The sequence below is a fragment of the Taudactylus pleione genome, unplaced genomic scaffold, assembly GCF_031769625.1.
Source record: "Taudactylus pleione unplaced genomic scaffold, aTauple2 ptg000768l, whole genome shotgun sequence".
NCBI classification, from domain to species: domain Eukaryota; kingdom Metazoa; phylum Chordata; class Amphibia; order Anura; family Myobatrachidae; genus Taudactylus; species Taudactylus pleione.
The window spans coordinates 1,027,959-1,052,219 of record NW_028285170.1 but is presented as its reverse complement, the minus strand read 5'-3'; the positions used below and the strand labels follow the sequence as shown (position 1 = coordinate 1,052,219).

The 24,261-nt window shown below is 45.1% G+C and overlaps 1 protein-coding gene across 4 annotated transcripts; it reads right to left on the bottom strand.

Annotated features, from left to right (window-relative positions):
* Window positions 1-236: 236 nt before the first annotated feature.
* LOC148476848 (uncharacterized) lies at window positions 237-23,970 on the bottom strand. Of its 4 annotated transcripts, none has more exons than XM_088457564.1 (6): window positions 23,915-23,970; window positions 23,435-23,557; window positions 15,899-15,977; window positions 15,682-15,779; window positions 15,327-15,531; window positions 237-2,091 (listed from the first exon to the last, which is right to left on the bottom strand). In XM_088457564.1, the coding sequence occupies exons 3-6, from the start codon at window positions 15,930-15,932 to the stop codon at window positions 842-844; spliced, it is 1,587 nt and encodes a 528-aa protein (XP_088313690.1). In that variant the 5' UTR covers window positions 15,933-15,977; window positions 23,435-23,557; window positions 23,915-23,970; the 3' UTR covers window positions 237-841. The 4 variants fall into 4 exon arrangements, with proteins under 4 accessions (XP_088313690.1, XP_088313689.1, XP_088313692.1 ...); XM_088457563.1 differs by having other exon boundaries at window positions 23,440-23,557; XM_088457566.1 differs by lacking the exon at window positions 15,899-15,977.
* Window positions 23,971-24,261: the final 291 nt, after the last annotated feature.

The window sequence follows — 24,261 nt, the reverse complement described above, 5'->3', positions numbered from 1 at the left end:
TTTTCGGAGTTTGCTGAATACTGGGGGAAGAGGGGGGATCCTATTGGACCCCTATTGATGAATGGCCCGGTAACTAAAATATGTGGAAACTAGCGATTCCGCATTGTTACCGGCCCACTTATCGTTTGATGAATAGGCCCTTCAGAATGGACTATCCAGTTGTTAGCATTGAAAACATTAGCGCCTCAGGTATATTATATGAAGTCTATCCCATTACATGTTATCTCCATGCCAGCTGCCACAGAAAAGACGACACCTAAACATGAAAATCTGTACTTTATGTTCTTTCTTTTTAATATTCTGGTTAATGCGACTTTCTCTTTTACCAATAAGATATCTGCACTTGTGCATCTCACTGCATTACCCTATTTGTATATAATATAATGTTGCTAATAATAGTGTAATGCTTTTTCTGCATTGCATAGACACCCAATGCTTATATACAGTACATGTACATCAGGTGTAGCTACTGGTCCTGCATCCCAAAAAGTGATTCTACGAATGGATATATACATTTTCTTGCTAGCAAGTTTTATGTATGAGAAAAAAATTGTGTCCACTTGTAAATAAGCCCCTTAGTGCATAAACACCATGTGGCCTAAACTACAGACAATCCATTTTTGATGAATCTCAGGTAATATAACTGTTATTGTATTTTATGTATGCTGGGTGGTCAACAAAATTAGACTTTTTAATTTTAATAGTCCACATTAGAACATATCTCACCTGTTTGACTTTTCTCATGTCTAACAAGATGTGATTTATCTATACAACATTAATTTCTGTACAGAACATTTCTCACCTTTGGAAAATTTAGAATATTGTTACAAACATTTCAGATTTATAAGTTCATGAACATTACTTTTTCCTTGTGACTTTTCTTATGTGTAACAAGATGTGTTTTGTTTCTACAACATTTCCCACACTCAGAGCAGGGAAATGGTTTCTCACCTGTGTGATGTCTCTGATGCATAACAAGATGAGATTTCTGTGTAAAACATTTCTCACACTCTGAGCATGGAAATGGCTTCTCACCGGTGTGACTTCTCTCATGTCTAACAAGCTTTGATTTCTCTGTAAAACATTTCCCACACTCAGAACATGGAAATGGTCTCTCACCTGTGTGACTTTTCTGATGTCTAATAAGCTGTGATTTGCAAGTAAAACATTTCTCACACTCTGAGCATGGAAATGGTTTCTCACCTGTGTGACCTCTCTGATGCGTAACAAGATCTGCTTTCTGTGTAAACCATTTTCCACACTCAGAACATGGAAATGGTCTCTCATCTGTGTGACTTTTCTGATGTATAAGAAGCTGTGATTTCCAAGTAAAACATTTCTCACACTCTGAGCATGGAAATGGTTTCTCACCTGTGTGACTTCTCTGATGTGAAAGAAGAGCTGATTTCTCTGAAAAACATTTCCCACACTCAGAACATGGAAATGGCCTTTCACCTGTGTGACTTCTCTTATGTCTAACAAGAATTGATTTCTCTGTAAAACATTTCCCACACTCAGAACATGGAAATGGTCTCTCACCTGTGTGACTTCTCTGATGTCTAACAAGCATTGATTTGCAAGTAAAACATTTCTCACACTCTGAGCATGGAAATTGTTTCTCATCTTTGTGACTTCTCGCATGTCTAACAAGCAGTGATTTGTGTGCAAAATATTTCCCACACTCAGAACATGGAAATGGTTTCTCACCTGTGTGAGTTCTCTCATGTTTAACAAGAGCTGATTTGCATGTATAACATTTCCCACACTCAGAACAAGGAAATGGCCTCTCACCTGTGTGACTTCTCTGATGTACAACAAGCTGTGATTTGTGTTTAAAATATTTGTCATTTATAGAACAGTGGGATATTTTATCTGCTCTCAATGCTGTACTATAATTTCCAATATCAGAGTTATCAGGAGAACAGTCCTTATGAGTAGAGGGATTAGATGACACATCTGCACGGTGATGTGCTGGGTGTATAATGGGGCTGTCACATGAAGAATCTCGTGCGATGTCACTGCCTTCTATTTCACAATTTGGAGATAGCATGGGAGATTCCTCTGAGACATTCCTGCTGTTACATCCATGTGCTGGAAATAAAATACATGGTAATATGAATTTCTTCTATGACAAGTTTATATTTTTAAATAAAATCTATGATTAAAAGTTCTAGAATTACCAACAAATAGATAAACTGAAGATGTTTGAAAGTACAGTCACAAACCGCCCAGCTTTGGTATATTTGTAGATGGCTCCCACCTCCCGGTCTGCTGGATTCTCATGCTGTATCAGCCTCTTCTAGGTACAAATCACATGGAGTGGCTATAGTCTTTCATCATGATTACGCTATAGGATACTGCATTGGGGAATGTTTATCAGCCTCTTATAGGCACAAATCACATGGAGCAGGTATAGTCTTTCATCATGATTTACACTATATGATTCTGGATTGGGGAATATTTATCAGCCTCTTATAGGCACAAATCACATGGAGTGGCTATAGTCTTTCATCATGATTACGCTATAGGATACTGCATTGGGGAATGTTTATCAGCCTCTTATAGGCACAAATCACATGGAGCCGCTAGTCTTTCATCATGATTTACGCTATATGATTCTGGATTGGGGAATGTTATCAGCCTCTTATAGGTACAAATTGCAGTTAGTCTTTCATCATGATTACGCTATATGATACTGGATTGGGTTTCTGATCCCATGGGCCATTGTGTGGTTGTGGAGATGGAAAGTAGTAAATGTACTTTGGTGAACATATGCTCCTAATATTTCTCCTAGTGATTTTATTTTCTAAATTGTCCCAATTTTTAGCTCTCCGAACATTACATACTCTAATACTAGCTGGCGATTTTAATACAGTGGACGAACCTAATATTGACAAGTCCTCTCCTGCTTCACGCCTAAAAGCTCCCTCGTGGTACCATATTTATGGTCTTATAACTATTTTTCAATTAAGTGATCTGTGGGGGTTACTCAACTTGACAGATAGATCATTTACCCCCTTTCCAGAGCTCATCACTCCCTGACTTGCAGAGATTACTTTTTAGTGGCCACTCGGATTCTCAGGTGCGATCGGTGGGTATTGGTGACATTATAGTTTCTGATCATGCCTCGATTAGGCTTAGCTTATGGCATGCTTCTTTCATGACGACTGACCGCCTTTGGCATTTCCCAGATTATCTGTCAAAGTCTGAGGGCTGTTAGAAATTTTTGGCGGTTTCCTGGGCATTAATTTAGATGACAACCTGAAGCATTAGGGTAACGGTCTTTTCCTTGGAGACATCGGAGGGGGTCATGAGGGATCATGTTTTTAATTATGTGTCTAAGCTGAGAATAGAATACTCTGAACAGTAAATTTCCCTGAGATCTGATGGAGCTTTGGAGTTTCATTGCTGTATTATCAGATTCCACTCTGGGATCCTATACAGTGTAAATGGCTTCTAGAGAGGTGCCTTACAGCGCAGGCACAGACATGTATTGATTACACTAAGGTGGAGGAACAAATGTGGGAAATTGCTGTCAATGATGTTTAGACCGTAGAGGAAAGGCTCCTTTATTACAGCTATCAGGGATCCTGCTACAGGCGAAACCCATGTCCAAACCTTTTCCCATTTCCATGAATTCTATACTGAACTTTATCAATCTACATCGATGGACAGGCCTCTGCCATATAGAATTCGAACAGAGGAAAATATGCCTACACTCAGACTCAAAGAGATGCTCTATCAGCCGACATTACTGAGTCGGAACTGGCAGTTACTGCCCGTCTACAACCACATAAATCTCCAGGATGTGTCGGTTTACCGGGGTATATTTTAAACTTTTACAACCACACTTGACGCCAACATTGTTATAACCTTACTACAGAATTCTCCAAAACAATCCACCTTACTCATCCTTCACGATTGCCTACGCGATACTTATTCCTAAACCTGACAAAGATCCCCTTCTAGTTGACTTCTATCAACCCATATCTCTCCTCAATATGGACGTCAAACATCTCTCCAAAATAACAGCTAATAGACTGCGCACTATACTAACAGACTTGTTGTCTTCACACCAAATGGGTCTCGTTCATGGCTGACATTTTGTGACAGCTGTACATACAGCTTGTCAGGGTTCGGCCTAGGATCGGCCATTACCGCAGCAACAGCTTCGCTTGACTTCTCGTGCGGTCAGACGTCAAGTGCGGTGGGGGGTGACGATCTGGGGATTTTGCCTTCGGTGCCTTTGGACTTCCATGTGCGTATCAGTGTCAGGGTTTCTGAGGTTGCAGTCATGGACGCTGACATGATGCTCCTTCTCACTTGACTGTTCCTTCAACCAATGGTAGCATTGTTTTGGTCAACAGACGCTGTCCTCCTATGAGCTGCTACCTTAGGGTATATAACTGGGCTCTGGACATAAGGAAGTTGTTTATGCTTGTCATTCCATTCCAGGTTCCCATACTTGCTCTCAAATTATTCCTAACATATCGATTATATTCTCCAGTGTGTCTGGATTCTCATGCTGTGTACTCAGGGCCTGATTCAGACTTGGGAATAGAGAGAGATCTCTCTCAACTGATCATCTTGGTGAAACCATGCTGCACTGCAGGTGAGGCAGATTTAAAATGTGCAGAGAGATTTAGATTTGGGAGGAGTGTTTCCAAACTGACATCTAAACTGTAGTGTAATAATAAAGCAGTGCAGTATCTGTGGGCTACATGCAAAATCAGCCAGTATTTACCCAACATGTAAAAAAAATGTATGTATTTACACCCCTTGCACTGCAATATGGTTTGTTCAGGTTCACAGTTGAGAGAGATATCTCACTATTCCCAACTCTGAATCAGGCCCTCAGTACGCATTACTGTGTAGAAATACTGAACCACTCTCCGGTGTGTGTGGATTCTCATGCTGTGTACTCAGTACACATTACTGTACAAATACTGAACCACTCTCCGGTGTGTCTGTTTTCTCATGCTGTGTACTCAGTACGCATTACTGTACAAATACTGAACCACTCTCCAGTGTCTGGATTCTCATTCTGTGTACTCAGTACACATTACTGTACAAATACTGAACCACTCTCCGGTGTGTCTGTATTCTCAGTACGCACTACTGTACAAATACTGAACCACTCTCCGGTTTGTCTGGAATCTCATGCTGTGTACTCAGTAAACATTACTGTGTACAAATACTGAACCACTCTCCAGTGTCTGGATTCTCATTCTGTGTACTCAGTAAATATTACTGTACAAATACTGAACCACTCTCTAGTGTGTCTGGATTCTCATGCTGTGTACTCAGTACACATTACTGTACAAATACTGAACCACTCTCCGGTGTATCTGGATTCTCATGCTGTGTACTCAGTATGCATTACTGTACAAATACAGAACCACTCTCCTGTGTGGATTCTCATGCTGTGTACTCAGTACGCATTACTGTACAAATACTGAACCACTCTCCGGTGTGTCTGGATTCTCATGCTGTGTAATCAGTACGCATTACTGTGTACAAATACTGAACCACTCTCCGGTGTGTCTGTATTCTCATGCTGTGTACTCAGTACACACTACTGTACAAATACTGAACCACTCTCCTGTGTGTCTGGATTCTCATGCTGTGTACTCAGTACGCATTACTGTACAAACACTGAACCACTCTCCGGTGTGTCTGGATTCTCATGCTGTGTACTCAGTATGCATTACTGTACAAATACTGAACCACTCTCCGGTGTGTCTGGATTCTCATGCTGTGTACTCAGTACACATTACTGTACAAATGCTGAACCACTCTCCGGTGTGTCTGTATTCTCATGCTGTGTACTCAGTATGCATTACTGTGTACAAATACTGAGCCATTCTCCGGTGTGTCTGTATTCTCATGCTGTGTACTCAGTAAATATTACTGTACAAATACTGAACCACTCTCCGGTGTGTCTGTATTCTCATGCTGTGTACTCAGTACACATTACTGTACAAATACTGAGCCACTCTCCGGTGTGTCGGGAATTTCATGCTGTGTACTCAGTACGCATTACTGTACAAATACTGAACCACTCTCCGGTGTGTCTGGATTCTCATGCTGTGTACTCAGTACGCATTACTGTACAAATACTGAGCCACTCTCCGATGTGTCTGGATTCTCATGCTGTGTACTCAGTATGCATTACTGTACAAATACTGAACCACTCTCCTGTGTGTCTGGATTCTCATGCTGTGTACTCAGTACACATTACTGTACAAATACTGAACCACTCTCCGGTGTGTCTGTATTCTCATGCTGTGTACTCAGTACGCATTACTGTACAAATACTGAGCCACTCTCCGGTGTGTCTGGATTCTCATGCTGTGTACTCAGTACGCATTACTGTACAAACACTGAGCCACTCTCCGGTGTGTCTGGATTCTCATGCTGTGTACTCAGTATGCAATTACTGTGTACAAATACTGAGCCACTCTCCGGTGTGTCTGGATTCTCATGCTGTGTACTCATTACACATTACTGTATAAATACTGAGCCACTCTCCGGTGTGTCTGTATTCTCATGCTGTGTACTCAGTACACATTACTGTATAAATACTGAGCCACTCTCCGGTGTGTCTGGATTCTCATGCTGTGTACTCACTACACATTACTGTACAAATACTGAACCACTCTCCATTGTGTCTTGATTCTCATGCTGTGTACTCCGTAAACATTACTGTACAAATACTGAGCCACTCTCCGGTGTGTCTGTATTCTCATTCTGTGTACTCAATACGCATTACTGTACAAATACTGAACCACTCTCCGGTGTGTCTGGATTCTCATGCTGTGTACTCAGTACACATTACTGTACAAATGCTGAACCACTCTCCGGTGTGTCTGGATTCTCATGCTGTGTACTCAGTACACATTACTGTACAAATACTGAGCCACTCTCCGGTGTGTCTGGATTCTCATGCTGTGTACTCAGTACACATTACTGTACAAATACTGAGCCACTCTCCGGTGTGTCTGCATTCTCATGCTGTGTACTCAGTACACATTACTGTACAAATACTGAACCACTCTCCGGTGTGTCTGGATTCTCATGCTGTGTACTCAGTACGCATTACTGTACAAACACTGAGCCACTCTCCGGTGTGTCTGGATTCTCATGCTGTGTACTCAGTACACATTACTGTATAAATACTGAGCCACTCTCCGGTGTGTCTGGATTCTCATGCTGTGTACTCAGTACACATTACTGTATAAATACTGAGCCACTCTCCGGTGTGTCTGGATTCTCATGCTGTGTACTCAGTACACATTACTGTACAAATACTGAACCACTCTCCATTGTGTCTGGATTCTCATGCCGAGTACTCCGTAAACATTACTGTACAAATACTGAACCACTCTCCGGTGTGTCTGGATTCTCATGTTGTGTTCTCAGTACGCATTACTGTACAAATACTGAGCCACTCTCCGGTGTGTCTGGATTCTCATGCTGTGTACTCAGTACGCATTACTGTACAAACACTGAGCCACTCTCCGGTGTGTCTGGATTCTCATGCTGTGTACTCAGTATGCATTACTGTACAAATACTGAGCCACTCTCCGGTGTGTCTGGATTCTCATGCTGTGTACTCAGTACACATTACTGTATAAATACTGAACCACTCTCCGGTGTGTCTGGATTCTCATGCTGTGTACTCAGTACACATTACTGTATAAATACTGAGCCACTCTCCGGTGTGTCTGGATTCTCATGCTGTGTACTCAGTACACATTACTGTACAAATACTGAACCACTCTCCATTGTGTCTGGATTCTCATGCTGTGTACTCCGTAAACATTACTGTACAAATACTGAGCCACTCTCCGGTGTGTCTGTATTCTCATTCTGTGTACTCAATACGCATTACTGTACAAATACTGAACCACTCTCCGGTGTGTCTGGATTCTCATGCTGTGTACTCAGTACGCATTACTGTACAAATACTGAACCACTCTCCGGTGTGTCTGTATTCTCATGCTGTGTACTCATGCTGTGTACTCAGTAAATATTACTGTACAAACACTGAATCACTCTCCTTGTGTGTCTGTATTCTCATGCTGTGTACTCAGTAAATATTACTGTACAAATACTGAACCACTCTCCGGTGTGTCTGGATTCTCATGCTGTGTACTCAGTACACATTACTGTACAAACACTGAACCACTCTACGGTGTGTCTGGATTCTCATGCTGGGTACTCAGTACGCACTACTGTACAAATACTGAACCACTCTCCGGTGTGTCTGGATTCTCATGCTGTGTACTCAGTACACAATACTGTACAAATACTGAGCCACTCTCCGGTGTGTCTGGATTCTCATGCTGTGTACTCAGTACGCATTACTGTACAAACACTGAACCACTCTCCGGTGTGTCTGGATTCTCATGCTGTGTACTCAGTACGCATTACTGTACAAATACTGAACCACTCTCCGGTGTGTCTGGATTCTCATGCTGTGTACTCAGTACGCATTACTGTACAAATACTGAACCACTCTCCGGTGTGTCTGGATTCTCATGCTGTGTACTCAGTACGCATTACTGTACAAATACTGAACCACTCTCCGGTGTGTCTGGATTCTCATGCTGTGTACTCAGTACGCATTACTGTACAAATACTGAGCCACTCTCCGGTGTGTCTGGATTCTCATGCTGTGTACTCAGTACGCATTACTGTACAAATACTGAGCCACTCTCCGGTGTGTCTGGATTCTCATGCTGTGTACTCAGTAAGCATTACTGTATAAATACTGAACCACTCTCCGGTGTGTCTGTATTCTCATGCTGTGTACTCAGTATGCATTACTGTACAAACACTGAACCACTCTCCGGTGTGTCTGGATTCTCATGCTGTGTACTCAGTATGCATTACTGTACAAACACTGAACCACTCTCTGGTGTGTCTGGATTCTCATGCTGTGTACTCAGTACACATTACTGTACAAATACTGAACCACTCTCTGGTGTGTCTGGATTCTCATGCTGTGTACTCAGTACGCATTAATGTACAAATACTGAGCCATTCTCCGGTGTGTCTGGATTCTCATGCTGTGTACTCAGTACACATTACTGTACAAATACTGAACCACTCTCCGGTGTGTCTGGATTCTCATGCTGTGTACTCAGTAAATATTACTGTACAAATACTGAACCACTCTCCGGTGTGTCTGGATTCTCATGCTGTGTACTCAGTAAATATTACTGTACAAATACTGAACCACTCTCCGGTGTGTCTGGATTCTCATGCTGTTTACTCAGTACGCATTACTGTACAAACACTGAACCAGTCTCCGGTGTGTCTGGATTCTCATGCTGTGTACTCAGTAAATATTACTGTACAAACACTGAACCAGTCTCCGGTGTGTCTGGATTCTCATGCTGTGTACTCATTAAATATTACTGTACAAATACTGAACCACTCTCCGGTGTGTCTGGATTCTCATGCTGTGTACTCAGTACGCAGTACTGTACAAATACTGAGCCACTCTCCGGTGTGTCTGGATTCTCATGCGGTGTACTCAGTACGCATTACTGTACAAATACTGAACCACTCTATGCTGTGTACTCAGTACGCATTACTGTACAAATACTGAACCACTCTCCGGTGTGTCTGGATTCTCATGCTGTGTACTCAGTACACATTACTGTACAAATACTGAGCCACTCTCTGGTGTGTCTGGATTCTCATGCTGTGTACTCAGTATTCACTACTGTACAAATACTGAGCCACTCTCCGGTGTGTCTGTATTCTCATGTTGTGTACTCAGTACACATTATTGTACAAACACTGAGCCACTCTCCGGTGTGTCTGGATTCTCATGCTGTGTACTCAGTATGAATTACTGTGTACAAATACTGAGCCACTCTCCGGTGTGTCTGGATTCGTACACTGTGTATGCAGTGCATCCTCATTCTACACCAGTGTCAGCAGTACAACCTATTCTCCATTGTCAACAACACATTCTCTCTCTCAGTGGATCTTCTCTCCAACTTCTCAAAGTATCACTCCAGGAATTAACACCCTTGTACCCACTCTATACTCAGTATGGAGATTATTCTACCTGTGGGACATAGTGGTGTATCTTTCTCCACTCCCACTCGCAGCAGTTTCCTGACCAGGGGACTGCGACCTGCTTGCCTGGTGCAACTGAAACCCATATACCGCATGGAGGGGTCACTGTTGAATACCTCCCAGCAGGTTAGATTCCGTAACCTTGATCTGGTCTCGTTAACATCCGCTGTTTGTGGATGAGAACATATATCCAGGCCCCTCACCTCCGATTCCTACCCGGGACCACAGAGCTTTCAGCCCCTTAGTAGGGAATTCAGGTAAGCCAGTTATTGCAGCAGTGATAACTGCTGAAAGGAGAGGTGTTGGGGGGAAGCTACTGTAGACAACACAAAGTTTGTCATTGTGCCACTTGGCCCCAACTATTTACGGGTTTAGAGAGACCTGAATCTGACCCCTCTATCTATCTAATGTGTTATTTTTACTCACAGCTCATCACTTCTTTGTTGGTTAAGGGACCCTATACTAATGCACAGAGATACACGTCAGGGGTGCCCTTTATTGCCCCTCTTCTTTAATCTTTCAATAGACCAACTTTTCTGCAGTTAACAATCTTGGTTTCCATTCAAAGTTATCTCTGTGGACAATGCTGAAATCAAACCGTCAGATTTTGCCTACAACGTCTTACTGTATATTACCAATCCTAAAGAATCTCAGGATTATGCTGAATAAATTGCAGGAGTTCGGTGATGTTTCAGACTTTGCAGCCAACATGACTACATCCACGGGCCCTTTCCTGCACCCTATATAAAGAAATCATGTTGGAGCAACCTTCTCCGATTTGGAAGAAGAACCCAATCACCTAACTGGGTAATCATCTACCTACGCGCCCCCTGGGGGTTATATCGACTTCCCAAAATGAGCTCTGGCATTTCAGGGAATCTTCTTTCATCTTACCTGGGTAGGGTTAGTTTGGTCAGAATTGTGACATCTCCTCGGTTTATGGATTTTTTTACAGTCCCTGCCGCTTCTGCTCACTTCCGTTTAGGAAACTCGTTTGGCAAATCAACAATCTAAATCTAATGGAGGCATCAACTTTCCACACCTGCCACATTACAACCATGCTGCCATACTGAGGTATTTATGGGACTGGCTTCATGGTCATCATTCCTACACAAATACATCCCTTGAGTGGTATTTCCTGACTGACTGTCGTTTTCTTCATTACCTCTATCAACATGATCCTGAAATTCCACAGCAGATACATGAGAATCCCTTATCGCAGTCCACACGTAATTGTGGTACATAATGTGGCATAGTCACAGATCTGGGTTTGTGCCATTCTTGGGTAATCCCGAGTGTCGGTGTGGTGCACAGGATTTCCCATTTACCAGATTGAGGTCACCCCATCCTGAGACAATCGGCTGCTTGGCATATAAACAAAGCGACCACTGACATTAGCACAGACAATACAGAAGCTTCCTACTTTACATCACTTCCCCCCCTTGCACTCTTCCAAGCACAGCATTACGTCAGTGCCTCATTTGTGTGGTCCTCAGACCAAGATTAGCAGAACGCGTTGGGCCGTTGGCATCTATCCTCTCCGATCCCCATCATGCTATATATGTAGATCACTCCTACATGAGAACGGTTATGGATCAATGATCAGACTCAATCTGGTAGGAATCTCTGGCTACAAAGTCATCCCATTTCTTTCCTACAACACTCTAGTCAGTGCTCCCAATATATCGCGTAAGGAACTATCCGCGGCTCAGTATCAGGAAACGTTTCCCAACATCTGTCACGAAGCCTACTTTACACCCCATAGACACGTTATTAGCTGGTATGTCATCCTCTCATTCCTCTTATCGCGTAAGGAACTATCCAATGCTCAGTATCAGGAAACGTTTCCCAACATCTGTCACAAAGCCTTTTTTACACCCCATAGACATGTTATTAGCTGGTATGTCATCTTCCCATTCCTCTTCTCGCCCTAAGACCCCACCAGCCAATCGCCTTCATTCCTTTGGAGCTTACCCTTCCTTTGCTGCTTTTGGCAACAGATTAGGAAAGTTGCTTTGGAAAACCGAGTCAACTATTTACCACTAACCAGTGATATGGGCGATCTTCTGCATTTTACCTAGTTGTCAGAGAGAAACTAGAGGTTGTAAAATAACCTACTTATAATTATTAGTGCTGCCGCAGGAGAAGGCCATATTACATGTATTAGTGCTGCCGCAGGGAAGGCCATATTACATGTAATTATTAGTGCTGCCGCAGGAGAAGGCCATATTACATGTAATTATTAGTGCTGCCGCAGGGAAGGCCGTATTACATGTAATTATTAGTGCTGCCGCAGGGAAGGCCATATTACATGTAATTATTAGTGCTGCCGCAGGAGAAGGCCGTATTATATGTAATTATTAGTGCTGCCGCAGGGAAGGCCGTATTACATGTAATTATTAGTGCTTCCGCAGGGAAGGCCGTATTACATGCAATTATTAGTGCTGCCGCAGGGACGGCCGTATTACATGTAATTATTAGTGCTGCAGCAGGGAAGGCCGTATTACATGTAATTATTAGTGCTTCCGCAGGGAAGGCCATATAACATGTAATTATTAGTGCTGCCGCAGGGACGGCCGTATTACATGTAATTATTAGTGCTGCCGCAGGGAAGGCCGTATTACATGTAATTATTAGTGCTGCCGCAGGGAAGGCCGTATTACATGTAATTATTAGTGCTGCCGCAGGGAAGGCCATATTACATGTAATTATTAGTGCTGCCGCAGGGAAGGCCGTATTACATGTAATTATTAGTGCTGCCGCAGGGAAGGCCGTATTACATGTAATTATTAGTGCTGCCGCAGGGAAGGCCGTATAACATGTAATTATTAGTGCTGCCGCAGGGAAGGCCGTATTACATGTAATTATTAGTGCTGCCGCAGGGACGGCCGTATTACATGTAATTATTAGTGCTGCCGCAGGGAAGGCCGTATTACATGTAATTATTAGTGCTTCCGCAGGGAAGGCCGTATAACATGTAATTATTAGTGCTGCCGCAGGGAAGGCCATATAACATGTAATTATTAGTGCTGCCGCAGGGAAGGCCATATTGCAGAGTTTAATTAACGCAGACCATCCGACCCCAACTGTATTTTTAGAGAAACTTCCACATGGTTATCATGGACTGCCTTGGGAGCACATTAGATAAGGAAGAGCGGTCCTCTGATACGAGGGAGAGTTACGCACATACGTTTCCCATAGACTATAGACTCAGAGTATGTGACTCGCTCTAACATACCCTATGGGACGGTTACTGCCAATTAGATCACATTTTCCCATTCTCCTGGATTGTGAAAGCAATATGGTCTCCTCGGTTCCCTTTGTTTCATTTCTAGCTTATAGTTCATAGTGTTCACTCTAGCTCCGGCGGCAGCTGCGCCCAAAAAGGGGGCATGGCCAATGAAAAGGGGGCGTGTCTATAAGACGCGTCCCCTTTTCGTTACACTTGGGGGCGTGCCCGCACTTACGGACACGCCAGGCAGCCTCCAAGCGCTTCCAAGACGGAGAATAGATGCCAGGTGCATGCGTCTGGCGTCTATTCTCCGGCGGTAACCAGGTCACCACACATTTCCCCACCCGCGGGACAATGTGACCCGCGGGTGAAGACGGCACCCGCAGGCTGTGAGGGCAGGGCGCTTTTTGCCCTCCAGAAGGAAAGCAGGGCACCGCGCCCCGCTAAAACAGCCTAGCGGGAATGTTAGTTCACTCGCATGACTGTCTTCCCTTATAGAAGTTACTGTCTACACTCTTCTTTTTTATCTGCTTCTATTTGGGTTTGTATACAGCAGATTTATCTATACTGTATGTCCGTTATCTCTCATTGTTTACATTCATATACTGACTGTTAGTCACTTCTTATTACTATTATCTGCTCACTGTTTCAATGTTTTACTGTTGAGTGTATGGCTGTGATTCACACCAACTCTTTGTGTAAATGTTATTTTACCTAACACACAATGTTTGAGAAAGTGTGAGGAGGAGACTGATCAGACCTTTGGGCTGGTAACACAGTGATATGATGTGAGGGGGAGAGCAGGAGTATAATAGGGGCTGATGGCTCCTGATGTATATGATACACCAGAGAGTGAGGGAGGAGACTGGTCAGATCTCTGGGCTGGTAACACACAGTGACATGATGTGAGGGGGAGAGCAGGAGTATAATAGGGGCTGATGGCTCCTGATGTATGAGATACACCAGAGAGTGTGGGGAGGAGACTGGTCAGATCTCTGGGCTGGTAACACACAGTGACATGATGTGAGGAGGAGAGCAGGAGTATAATAGGGAATGATGGCTCCTGATGTATGAGATACACCAGAGAGTGTGGGGAGGAGACTGGTCAGATCTCTGGGCTGGTAACACACAGTTACATGATGTGAGGGGGGAGAGCAGGAGTATAATAGGGGCTGATGGCTCCTGATGTATGAGATACACCAGAGAGTGTGGGGAGGAGACTGGTCAGATCTCTGGGCTGGTAACACACAGTGACATGATGTGAGGGGGAGAGCAGGAGTATAATAGGGGCTGATGGCTCCTGATGTATGAGATACACCAGAGAGTGTGGGAAGGAGACTGGTCAGATCTCTGGGCTGGTAACACACATTGACATGATGTGAGGGAGAGAGGAGGAGTAGAATAGGGGCTGATGGCTCCTGATGTATGAGATACACCAGAGAGTGTGGGGAGGAGACTGGTCAGATCTCTGGGCTGGTAACACACAGTGACATGATGTGAGGGGAGAGCAGGAGTATAATAGGGGCTGATGGCTCCTGATGTATGAGATACACCAGAGAGTGTGGGGAGGAGACTGGTCAGATCTCTGGGCTGGTAACACACAGTGACATGATGTGAGGAGGAGAGCAGGAGTATAATAGGGGCTGATGGCTCCTGATGTATGAGATACACCAGAGAGTGTGGGAAGGAGACTGGTCAGATCTCTGGGCTGGTAACACACAGTGACATGATGTGAGGAGGAGAGCAGGAGTATAATAGGGGCTGATGGCTCCTGATGTATGAGATACACCAGAGAGTATGGGGAGGAGACTGGTCAGATCTCTGGGCTGGTAACACAGAGTGACATGATGTGAGGGGGAGAGCAGGAGTATAATAGGGGCTGATGGCTCCTGACTCCGCCACTGGGCAAACACATTTCCCTTTTTACTTTGTACTGTTGTAGTGACTTACTCAGAAAAGAGTCATATATTCTTCTTGCTAAGTGTTTATTACTCACCTGTGCTAATATCTGTAGGGATTTCCTCCACCTTACACTGCTGATCATCCTTCATATACGTGTCTTCTCCCTCTATATCTGCTGCCTTCATATCAGTCACATACGTCTCTTGTTCTCCGTCTGTATCTTCTACCTTTATATCAGTCACATACATCTCTTCTTCTCCCGCTATATCTTCTACCTTTATATTAGCCAGACTTTCACCCTTAGTAACACACAAAACAATAAAATAACAGTTTAAAAATGTTCGATTTCATTAAATCACATTAATTAGAATAATTCTGGTTAAAAAGACACACACAGCTTCCTATAGATCATATAAGGACACTGTGGTATATTGGTGAGACTCAACTACCTGATGCTCCTGTGGGATCCTGTGATTCTCCTCTATACAATCCTTTGAATAAAGAGGATGGGGACATCTCTCTGGGGTATTTCTGTTACTGGGTCCATCTGTAGGAGACACATAGTGACTGAGTACATTGTATATATGTGATTATCAGGTGATGTGTGTATATAGGGGGCCCCCATACCTGCTCTCCCCGGTACAATAAATGACAGTCTCCTCTTACCCAGTGATGTGAGGGGCCGGTGATTCTCCATCATCACGTCCTTGCACAGACCCCTATGTTCCTCTATATACTCCCCCTCCTGCATGGAGACATAGACAGTGACATCCTGACACCTTATAGGAACCTCACACATACAATGATACAGTCATCATGCAAAAACATATCCCCTAGTGGCTCTGTCATGCCCCATTCCCAGCAGTCACCTCTCCAGTCATGACCCTGTAATATTACTCTAGATATAAGTGATGTCACTGTGACACTCCCAGATCCCCTCACCTCCCCAGTCATGTCCCTGTATTATTACTCTAGATATAAGTGATGTCACTGTGACACCCCCAGATCCCCTCACCTCCCCAGTCATGTCCCTGTATTATTACTATAGATATAAGTGATGTCACTGTGACACTCCCAGATCCCCTCACCTCCCCAGTCATGTCCCTGTATTATTACTATAGATATAAGTGATATCACTGTGACTCTCCCAGATCCCCTCACCTCCCCAGTCATGCCCCTGTATTATTACTATAGATATTTTAAAAGAAACAAACAATCTACAGACAGAACAAAAAATGGAATCAAAGTAAAACAGCACAAAAATCATAATACAAAAGCTGGACAAAGCTAAACACACTCCAGTTCGACATGGATAGCATAAACAAAATCACACAATTAAATTGCTCTGGAAATAAAGGCAAAATAATTATAAAACATACAAATATAAATGGTATCGACTACTGGTATAACAAAATACGAAAAATTGCACTTAGGACTGAAAACATGGAATGAAAACATTTTAGGAAAATTAACTGAACAAACTAATTACATTAAGGAGCTGACAAATTAACGGTTCCTTTCCCCTGTCTGGAAAGACACCATCTATCTCATTTCAGCATAGAGTTACAACTTTTAATTAATATCTTTCGTGATTGGCAACATCAGACCAGAGCTCTCCTTTTAAAAAATATCAAGGGGATCTGCTGCAAACCAGGTTCTAGCTACAAATGACCTTCACCAGGATAGTAAGACAAAGTGTATCGGTATAGCATTAGGGAGTGTGTTTCCTCTAAGTCAAGGCTGAACAGACATAACCTAGGGTCTAACGAAGTGAGAGAGGAAGCTGTTGATTTCATATTATCCCAAACCTTAGACCAAAAAGGAAATACTGCTGGACAATCCCACATCAAATGCCAAAAACCAGAATACAGTGCACCACATTTTGGGCAATTAGTCCTCAAACAGACTGCCGTAAGGAGAGTGTGGTATGATATACTCCATGTAAAACAAAAAAACCTGCTGGTACCCAACACACTGAGTAATAAACTTAAATTTGCATCCATTGTTCAATGAATCCAGATCAACTTCCCATTTCAGCTTAAGAGGATTTAACAAATCTGTCATAAAATTAGTATTAAGGTTAGCATACACAGTGGAGATTTGACCCCTTGAGCCCAAACAAGTTACTAGTGATTTAATTAGGGAAGGGGATAACATTGGGGGCAAACTACCAAGTTGAGCATGGACTGCATGTCTCAATTGTAAGTTTCTATAAAAGGCCGTGCTAGGGAAACCGAACTCAGACTGAAGCTGTAAACAGGATATAAAAACACCCTCTACATATAATTGACCCAAGGAAGAGACCCCTCCCAATCTCCAAATGTTATCATATGAAAGTTTAGACAGTTCAGGATATTATTTATTAACCCATAAAGGGGAATCCTCATCGAAATTTTTCCAATCAAATAAAGTATGTGCATAACGCCATAACAAAAGGGCCTGGCGGTGTAACGGAGGAAGACCAGAGACACAGACACCAGAAAGAAGAAATTGCAAAGGATAGATAGAGGACCCCATCCACTCGGCTAGAAAACCAAGTAACGTATGGTCCCCAGCACTAGAAACCCAACTGAATAATTGGACCAATTGAGAGGCCATAGAATACAAACATAAATTAGGGAGGCCTAAACCACCCGAAGCCTTGGATGCAACAAAGTTTTAATGGCCACTCGCGTGGGTTTGTCACCCCAAATACATGAAGATAAAATACTCTCAATACTTGAAAAAAAAACTTTTGTAGGGATATAAACTGGAGAATGCGGTGATAAATAATATTTGGACTGAATTGACATTTTAAAGATTGATGCGTCCCATAATGGTAAGTGGCAATCTCTTCCACATATAAACCCTCAATTTAAAATTTAAAGTAATTGGGTCTATTGTGAGAAAGTCTGTAGATTGAGGATGAATCCAGACTCCCAAACACTTAAAACGCAGACTCCACTGAAGTGGGCAAGACGATTCATTAGTTATAGTGAGACAACCAGAAATAGGAATTATATTAGATTTGTCCCAATTAATGAGTAACCCTGAAAAACCACCAAACGTATTGACTATTCCAGCATCATAGCCAAAGAAACCTTGGCATCCTCCAAAAATAAGAGCATATCATCTGCGTATAAGGCTATGACATCGCTCAATACTCCAGCTCTAAAGCCACGAATACCAGGAGCAGTACGTAACAGACACGCCAGATGCTCAATAGCAAGCACAAATAGGGCAGGAGATAGAGGACACCCCTGGTGAGTCCCTCTAGCGAGGCATCTCAGTTTCGTAGCAAGCTAAATGCCGGAGGAGGATAATAGAGAGAGAAGAAAGTCTGGAACACCCAAGAATCACATTCTCATAAGAAAGAAACCAGAAACCGGTGACCAGAGCGAAGCCCATCTGAGGCACAGGTGCATCAGGGTGGGTGCCCTGTGGACCCTATGGACTTCGTAGAAAGAGAGATAAAGGTAAGTTCTTACCATATTCTCTCCTTTTCTACTTCAGGGTCCATAGGCTCCACAGGAAAACCTTAGGGATGTCAAAAAGCAGTTCCATTAAGGGTGGGGACGCTCCTGTGCAGAGAGGAGAATCTGCCGCCCAAAGGAAGCATCCTGAGAGGCAAAAGGTATCAGGTGCATAATACCTCAGAAAGGTCTGGACAGAAGACCACGTAGCCGCCTTACAAAGCTGAACAGCCGAGGTGTCATGGTGAGCTGCCCACAGACAGAGTAGAATGAGCAGTAACAGAGGGCAGAACAGGAAGGCCCTCAGAAGTGTAAGCCTTAGAGATCATCATGCAAATCCACCTAGCCAAAGTTTGCTTATTGGCTGGCCATCCCTTCTTGTGGAATCCATAGAGTACAAACAAGGAGTCTGACTTCCGAAGGGAACTCGTACGGTCCACATCCAATGAGGCCTCACCTGTCGAGAGGTCTGGGGAATTAAAGGCCAGCACAATAATTTCCTCATTAATGTGGAAACTACAGACCACCTTAGGAAGGAAACCAGGGCCAGTCCGAAGCACTGCCCTGTCCTGGTGAAAAAACAGAAATGGAGAACGGCAAGAGATAGCCCCCAAATCTGACACTCTTCTGGCAGAAGCAATAGCCAGAAGAAAAACAACTGTCTTAGCAGTAAGCCATTTGAGATCCACTGAGTCCAGGGGTTCAAATGGAGGGCCCGAAGGACAACAGCCAAATCCCAAGGCACCACAGGAGGGACAAAAAGGAGGCTGGATGTGAAGGACCCCCTGTAGGAAAGTGCGGATATCAGGAAGAGGAGCAATCCTTCGCTGGAACCACACTGAAAGAGCACAGAACTGCACCTTCAGTGAAGCAAGGGGGAGACCAAGGACCAAACCCGCCTGCAGGAAAGCCAAATTTCTGGATATCCTAAAAACTTGGTGGTCGTAACCTCTGGAATGACACACAGAGCCGGAAAAACCCTTGGAATTTCAGAGGGATGTCTCAACAGCCACGCCATCAAAGACAGATGACCCAGGTCCGGGCAAAGGCAAGGACCATGAGACAGCAGGTCCAGACGTTGAGGCAACAGCAACGGAGTGTCGATGGAGAGACTTGGAAGATCTGAGTATCAGTGACGTCTGGGCCACACTGGAGCCACCAAGAGGACAGTGCCTCCTTCTTGTTTGAACTTCCAAAGAACTCGAGGAAGAAGGGAGATTGGAGGGAACAGGTACGCAAACAGGAAGGTCCACTTGACTGACAGAGCATCTACCAAGAGAGCCTTGGCGTATCTTGTCCTGGACCCGTACATTGGCAGTTTGTGATTTTGTCGAGAGGCCATGAGGTCCATGTCTGGAAGGCCCCACTTATCCACTAGGGGCTGAAACACTTTTTGGTAAAGAGATCATTCCCCGGGATGCACGTTGTGACGGCTGAGGAAGTCCGCTTCCCAATTGAGAACTCCAGGGATGAACACTGCAGATATGACTGGGAGATGGCCATCCGCCCATGTCAGAATGTGTGACACCTCTGTCATTGCTGCCTGACTTCAAGTCCCTCCTTGTTGGTTTATGTAAGCCGCAGTCGTGGCGTTGTCTGACTGAACTTGCACAGGCTTTCCGTGAAGTAAGAGTATGGCTTGTTGCAGGGCTCTGAAGACCGCCCGACGTTCCAATATGTTGATTGGCAGGGCGGCCTCTTCCGCTGTACACCATCCCCGAAATGTGTGGACCAGTCACTGCACCCCAAAATTGGAGACTGGCATCCAAAAGGGGCACCCCCTGATGAGGTGGCCCATCTGCAGCCACCAAACAAGAGACAGACGCACCTCCGAAGAGAGCACCATTGTTTGCTTTATCCGATGGGGTAATCCGTCCCACCTGGAGAGGATCAATTTCTGCAGAGGCCAGGAAGGAAACAGGGAATATTTCACCATGTCGAACGTCGACACTATGGAATCGAGTAACTGCATTGCAGAGTGGATGGACACTCGGCGACTGTGGAGGCATCTGCATACTTGCATCAGCAAAGTGGAGATCTTGTCCGTAGACAGAAAGATCCGCTGCTGTTGTGAATCCAACAGAGCTCCCAGATGCAGCATCCTTTGGGATGGGATCAGGGAGGACCTCTTCCAATTGATATACCACCCGTGCATAGATATAGTCAGCTGTAGGTGGTGGTGGTGAAGTCCCTCTGGAGACCCTGCCAACAGTAAAAGCTGTAAAAACAGTAAAAAGTCGTCCATATATGGTAACAGGCGGACTCCCTGCAGCCGCAGATGGGCTGCCATCACTGCCATAACTTTGGTAAACATCAGAGGTGCAGTAGAGAGGCCAAACAGCAGAGCCCGAAACTGGAAATGTTGCAGTACAGCAAACCTGAGAAAACGCTGGTGAGATGAAGCAATCGGAATATGCAGGTATGCATCCTGAATATCCAGTGACACCATAAAATCCCCAGGTTCCATAGCCAATATAACTGAGCGTAGGGTTTCCATCCTGAACAGAGGTACCCTGAGGAATTTGTTCAGGGAGTTATAGGCCAGTGGGATCCAGTCGAATTTTGAACCAGAAAGATTGGTATAACAACCCGTTCCCCTCTGAGGCAACGGGACAGGTACAATGACTTCTGCTTGAGCAAGGATTTAAGAAATGACAGTTTGTGAAAAAAAAATAATATATAGTTTCAGACAGACAGCGCTAACATAAGTCACATACAATGCAGAAATTAACCTGCACCATGGCACTATAATCAACTACACAGACTCAGTGCCTGGTAGGCAATAGTGCTGCATACACTGACCCAAAAGGGAGAGGTATGCAGGGGGACTGGGCACATGCTGGGCAAAGAGAACTGCCACATTGCCATCCAAGAAAATGGCCACTGGAGACTTTAGAGGTGGCGTGGCCCAAGAAGGGGAGCAGCTCAGCGTAGCCAGGCCGCAGTGGAAAGGCGCGCTGAACTGAGAGGAGGAACCGGCTGTTAAGACAGGGAAGGCAGCCTGCCCTGGCCAGCGTTTAACCCCCGGGACGCTGGAGCATTTCCGCATCACTCCAGCCTGCAGTCTCTGGTCGCCTAGTGGAAGCGAAGGACTCAGTGCCTGGCTCCCCATGCTGTCATCCCCAGGGAGTCCTCAGCCCTGGCGGAACAGGACTGCGTCTCGGCAGGTCATCACCGCGGTGGGGTATGAAATCCTGGTGGCTGAAAAACTTCCAGGTGAAATACTGACGGGGAACGTAAGTTAGCAAACCCTACACTTCTCCTCCCCCACCAAACCTCCCTTTGTGGTGCCTAACCATAAAACTCCCAGAGTGGTGCCTAAACATAAGTCCCCCCGGGGGCGCCTAAACCTATCCCCCTCCCTGAACCCTAACCTAACCCTCCCGGATAATCAAAATTTAGATGTTGGGATTTTGTCAGGTGGCTTCCCGCCATGCTTTACTGTTGGCATGACACAGGACAAAGTCTTTTGGAGGATGGCCTGGTGTCAGGAAGAGCAGCAAAGAAGCCAATAATCTCCAGGAAAACATCAGGGACAGACTGATATTCTGCAATAGGTACAGTGATTGGACTGCTGGGGAATGGGGTAACGTTATTTTCTCTGATGAATCCCCTTTCAGATTGTTTGGGGCATCTGGAAAACCCATGTCTGGAGAAGAAAAGGTGAGTGCTACCATCAGTCCTGGTACGTCTATACCTCCTAAAGACTGGTCACAAAAACTTTCTATACAGATTAAGCCACTGTACAATTTATTGTATGTTCTATAGAACCTGTGACAATTATTCAACTTTGAGCGCCCTTTTCCCTTTGCTATGTGTATGTCTGTATGGTGACCCCACTAACAGGGGGGCGGGTGTGAAGGTGCAGCCATCGGATTCTCTCTATTTGTGACATTGTGTGAGCGCAGGATAAAGGTATATTATAACACACAGTGGTCGAGGTGGGGATTTCGAAGTGGGGGTATGGAGACACGCTGTGAAAACTGGGCGTGGCCATGTGTGACGAGGGGCGTTGTTACGTGTCACGATGGGGCAGCGACTACTGCAACTGATGATCGCAACGGTGATCCTAGGCAGCATCTATGGACGCAGCACTGGGATGGTAACTTAATGTAGGAGGAGCCTAGTTCCTACAGACGCCTCCTGCTGCATCTGTATTGTAGCTGTACGGGTCACATATAAGTCAGGCCCTTTATGCTCAGCATATGAAATCCACCAATACAATTGTACACATATATGCTGGGTCACAGATCCGGATATATGATTATTCTCCGAGTTACCCTTTAACTGAATTGTAAGCTGAACCAGCAGAATGTTTTAGAGCAGAACTTAGTGATGCTGCTGACCTTGCCAGTGGACATTAGAGAAAGCTCTTGCTCAGAAGGTGAGGAGCTTCTCTCATTAGCTTTGCAAAAGTGGTTCCATGTGAGGGGGAGGTCCTCCAAGCAAAGTACCCTCCCCTTTCTTCATGTGCAGTGGCGTCAAGGATGTGCTTGCCACCGCGCCCGTGATCCGTCCATCATGGATACCAATGGAGGCCCCTGGGAGAGAGGTATGTTACTCGCCTGGGTCCTCAGACTCCTCATTAATATGGTTTTAGCCATCTGTAGGAGGGGGACCTTGTGTATCACATCAGGGTCGGTTCTAGACCAAGTAGAGCCCAGGGCGAAAACTGCTTTTGGTTCCCCACTTAAAAGGACAAAAAAAATAAAATATTCTATACTGTTTATGTGTGTACTAAAAATCTCACCTTACCTATATGGGGGTTTCTCGGCAATGGGGAACCTCTGAAGAAATTGATCCTCCGTGGGCAGACAGTGTCCTCAATCAGTAGTCACTGTGCACATTGAAGATCACATGGTCCGGAAAATGCCTGTGTGTAGGAATATAACCAATGTCACCATCATACAACAGAAGCTTAACCAGAAATGTGCCCCGTGTCCCATCCAGCCTCCTGCCCCCCCCCCCGTGTTCCCTCCAGACCTCTGTCATTCCAGCCTCCAATACCCCCTCCAGTCCTCATTCCAGCCTTCAGCCCTGTGTCCCTTCCAGCCCCCATCATTCCAGCTTCCAGCCCCCTCTGCACCTCCAGCCCACCATCATTCCAGCCTCCTGTGACTCCTCCAGCCCCCTCTGTCCCCCTGTCATTCCAGCCCCCTCTGTCCCCTGTCATTGCAGCCTCCTGAGTAACCTGAACAACCCACCTGCTCCCCGGCCCCCTCCAGCTCACCTGCCCTCTGGCAGCGGGACACTGCTCCTCCTCCTCCTCCCGGGTCTGCTGCTCCGGCCACCGCTGTATCCCGTATGTGCCCCTCCCCCTGCTCCTCCCCCTGCTCCTCCCCCTCCCCAGCACCTGACACGTGGCCACGCCCCCTTATGGGGAAAAATAAAATCTTTTTGCAGTTGTGTTACCGGGGGGCGATAACTCTAACCCCCCCCCCCCGGATCCGTCACTAATATGGGGGCACCGGCAGCGCGGAGACACCGGCAAGTAGGGGAGGAACTGGCAGCTGCCAGGAAGAGTAATGGCGGCGGCGGCCAGTGGCAGGAAGTGACGGAGGCCGCAGTGGAGCAGGA